Source organism: Chenopodium album, chromosome 12, assembly GCF_948465745.1.
Source record: "Chenopodium album chromosome 12, dcCheAlbu1.1, whole genome shotgun sequence".
Classification (NCBI taxonomy): Eukaryota; Viridiplantae; Streptophyta; class Magnoliopsida; order Caryophyllales; family Amaranthaceae; genus Chenopodium; species Chenopodium album.
The window spans coordinates 15,452,409-15,455,033 of record NC_137845.1 but is presented as its reverse complement, the minus strand read 5'-3'; the positions used below and the strand labels follow the sequence as shown (position 1 = coordinate 15,455,033).

The 2,625-nt window shown below is 36.0% G+C and overlaps 1 protein-coding gene across 1 annotated transcript; it reads left to right on the top strand.

Annotated features, from left to right (window-relative positions):
* The first annotated feature begins 274 nt into the window (after positions 1-274).
* LOC145570964 (uncharacterized) lies at positions 275-1,270 on the top strand. Its single transcript, XM_081630077.1, has 2 exons — positions 275-633; positions 772-1,270. Exons 1-2 carry the CDS (start codon positions 275-277, stop codon positions 1,268-1,270), a joined length of 858 nt encoding a protein of 285 aa, XP_081486203.1.
* The last annotated feature ends 1,355 nt before the right edge of the window (positions 1,271-2,625 follow it).

Below are 2,625 nucleotides of genomic sequence, written 5' to 3'. Positions count from 1 at the left end.
CTAAAATTGCATCAAATTTGAGCTTCACATGGAGGTCCATTTTGAGTGTCCGGAATATTGTTAAAAAGGGAGCAAGGAAGACCATAGGTAAGGGCAGTAGCATCAGAATTTGGGAGGACCCTTGGGTGCCAAATCTCCCTGTTTTTCGTTTCCTATCACCTAAGGGTGATGGGGATGACACTCCGTTGTTTGTGAATGAATTGTGAGAAGAGGGGAAATGGAATATGAGCTTGCTGAGTGAGCTGTTTACACAGCGAGAAAGTGATTGATGAACATGTGTAGCATTCCAATTCCTTTGTTTGAAGAAGCGGATGGGTGGACATGGCATGGTTCGAAAGACGGATATTATACTGTCAAGAGTGCATACCATATGATGATTGAAGAGGAAGAAAGAGACAGAGCTACAAGTTCTGGTGGGCAGAAAATCTTCAATTGGAAATCAATTTGGCATGCACACATTCCGCCAAAAGTAAAGCTCTTTGCGTGGAGGTGTGTCCAAGAGAGCTTACCTGTGAGGTCTGTGCTAGCCGCAAGAGGGATGCAGGTTGATGTTAGATGTCCCATGTGTGGTGAAGTCGAGGAAACAATGTTTCATTTATTCATTGAGTGCTCGTCTGTGGCCTCAATTTGGAGGTACTCCGTCCTTAGACTCGAGATAAAATTGGTGGAAGTCTGTGGGTTCAGAAACTAGTGCAATGCCATGAAGGATAAGATAAAAGAATCAGAGTGCTAGGATGTTTTCTAGGCTCTTGCGTGGGGAGTATGGAATAGGCGTAATAGATGGGTGTTTGATGGAAAGAAGATACCTGATGCTGAACTTATCCACAAGGCAACTAGTTTGGTTGGTGAGTATGCTTTTACAATGGAAAAGGCTGCTATCTCATACCCGAGTCAGCAACTTGGCTTAGTGTGTCAAGCGCCTGTGGAAGGGAAATACAAGCTCAATACAGACGCATGTTTGTTTGGGCAGCAGCTGCTTGGTATTGGTGGTGTTCTTCTAGATGCGGTTGGGGATATAGTGATGGCCTGCTGCCTATGTATCAAAGGGGTCTTTGAGGTGGATGTTGGGGAAGCAATTGCTATGAGGCAGAGCACCCTATATGCAAAGGAAGCTGGTTTTAATGATTTAGTGCTCGAAACGGACAACATCAAACAATTTCACCATTTGAAGAAGAGCATTTTCCCTCTGAACGAGTTTGGTAGGGTGTTGAAGGATATAAAACGACTCACTAGTGAATGTCGTTCTCTTTCTTTTTCTTTCCTTAAATAATTTGGCAATGTTATAGCTCATAAATTAGCTAGTATGAGTAGTAGTTTTAATGAAGCCCGTATCTAGTTAGAGGAGTTCCCTCTTGAACTGCAAGAGGTTATTTGTAAGGATTTTGCTAATTTGGCTACTTAATAAATGGCTTTGATCGGTTTGTGTCAAAAAAAAAAAAAAAAGTTAGGAAATTTCTTTACTTTTTTTTTGTTTTTATTTTTTGTAATTAAGTATTAAAGTTCTTTTATTTTATTTTATTTTATTTTATTTTGTTAAGTATTTTGTATTCTTTTTTGTTTTATTTGGTTGGATTTTTCTTTTTTATGTTACTGTTTTGATTATTAGTATGAATTTTTTTTAACCTTATGGTGGGTTGAATTTTCTTAAACAGTGATTTATGTGATTATCATAATGGAATATTTTCTTCTTTTTTTTCCTTATGGGTATGATTTTAAACGATTTTCTTTTAAGTTGGCTCACATTGCAACTGACGTGGCACAGCAAGAGGTGATTATTAGCAGTTTGATTATCTCTTAGTGACTTAAAATAATGATATAGAGTAGTGTGTGGTTCAAACAATGCGTTGGATTATTACTTTTGATAATATTTTTGTCTAGTAAGCATTAATTAAAGTAATGTGTAACTATATGATTTGAAAAAAGAAATTAAGAGTTGTGAATGAAAGAAGAGCTTCAGATAATATAAATCCTACTAGTTTTTAAATTCAAGTAGGAAATGTCTATAGTGTTCTCTTGTTGCTACCATAAAAGTGTAGGAAGTTTAAATCTTTTAGACTTTATTATCAAATTATATTATTATTAAATAATGGTGTTATAATGGGTTGGTGGTTAAGCTCTCATTTTTCATTTCAAAAGACGTGTATTCACTACTTGGTGATGCAATTTATTTTTAAATTGAGAGAATAATATAGAAATAGAACATTTGCTTGTGACTTTGTGAGTAGAGTAACACACTGCCAAAGTGCCAAGTAGCACATAAGCGTTGTTAGACAATGAGCAAAAAAACTACTTCCTCATTCTCTCTCTACCCACTTTCTCTCTTCTCTTGCTCATGAGCATTTTGGTGGTCATATTTTTATCCCACCAATGATAAAAAAATTTCCTTACCATTCTCTCTCCTACTTTTTCCAATACCCACCAACATTTTTCTCTATATACACATCACCATATTTTGGGGTGGAAAAAGTTAAAAAAAAAAAAACAGCTGATTTTCTTTGTTGTAGGCCCCATATGCTGCTATTCATTCTTCTTCTTTTTTTTTTTTTTTTCTCAGAAGATGAGCAAATTTAGTTTTGCTCATGAGCAAATTTAGAAAAGCTCATTGATGTAGTACATTATTTTTGG

Coding starts and splice junctions, on each gene's coding strand:
- LOC145570964 (XM_081630077.1), top strand. CDS start 275: ATGTGTAGCATTCCAATTCCTTTGTTTGAAGAAGCGGATGGGTGGACA. Junction 634..771: donor TCTGTGGCCTCAATTTGGAG/GTACTCCGTCCT, acceptor AGTATGGAATAG/GCGTAATAGATGGGTGTTTG.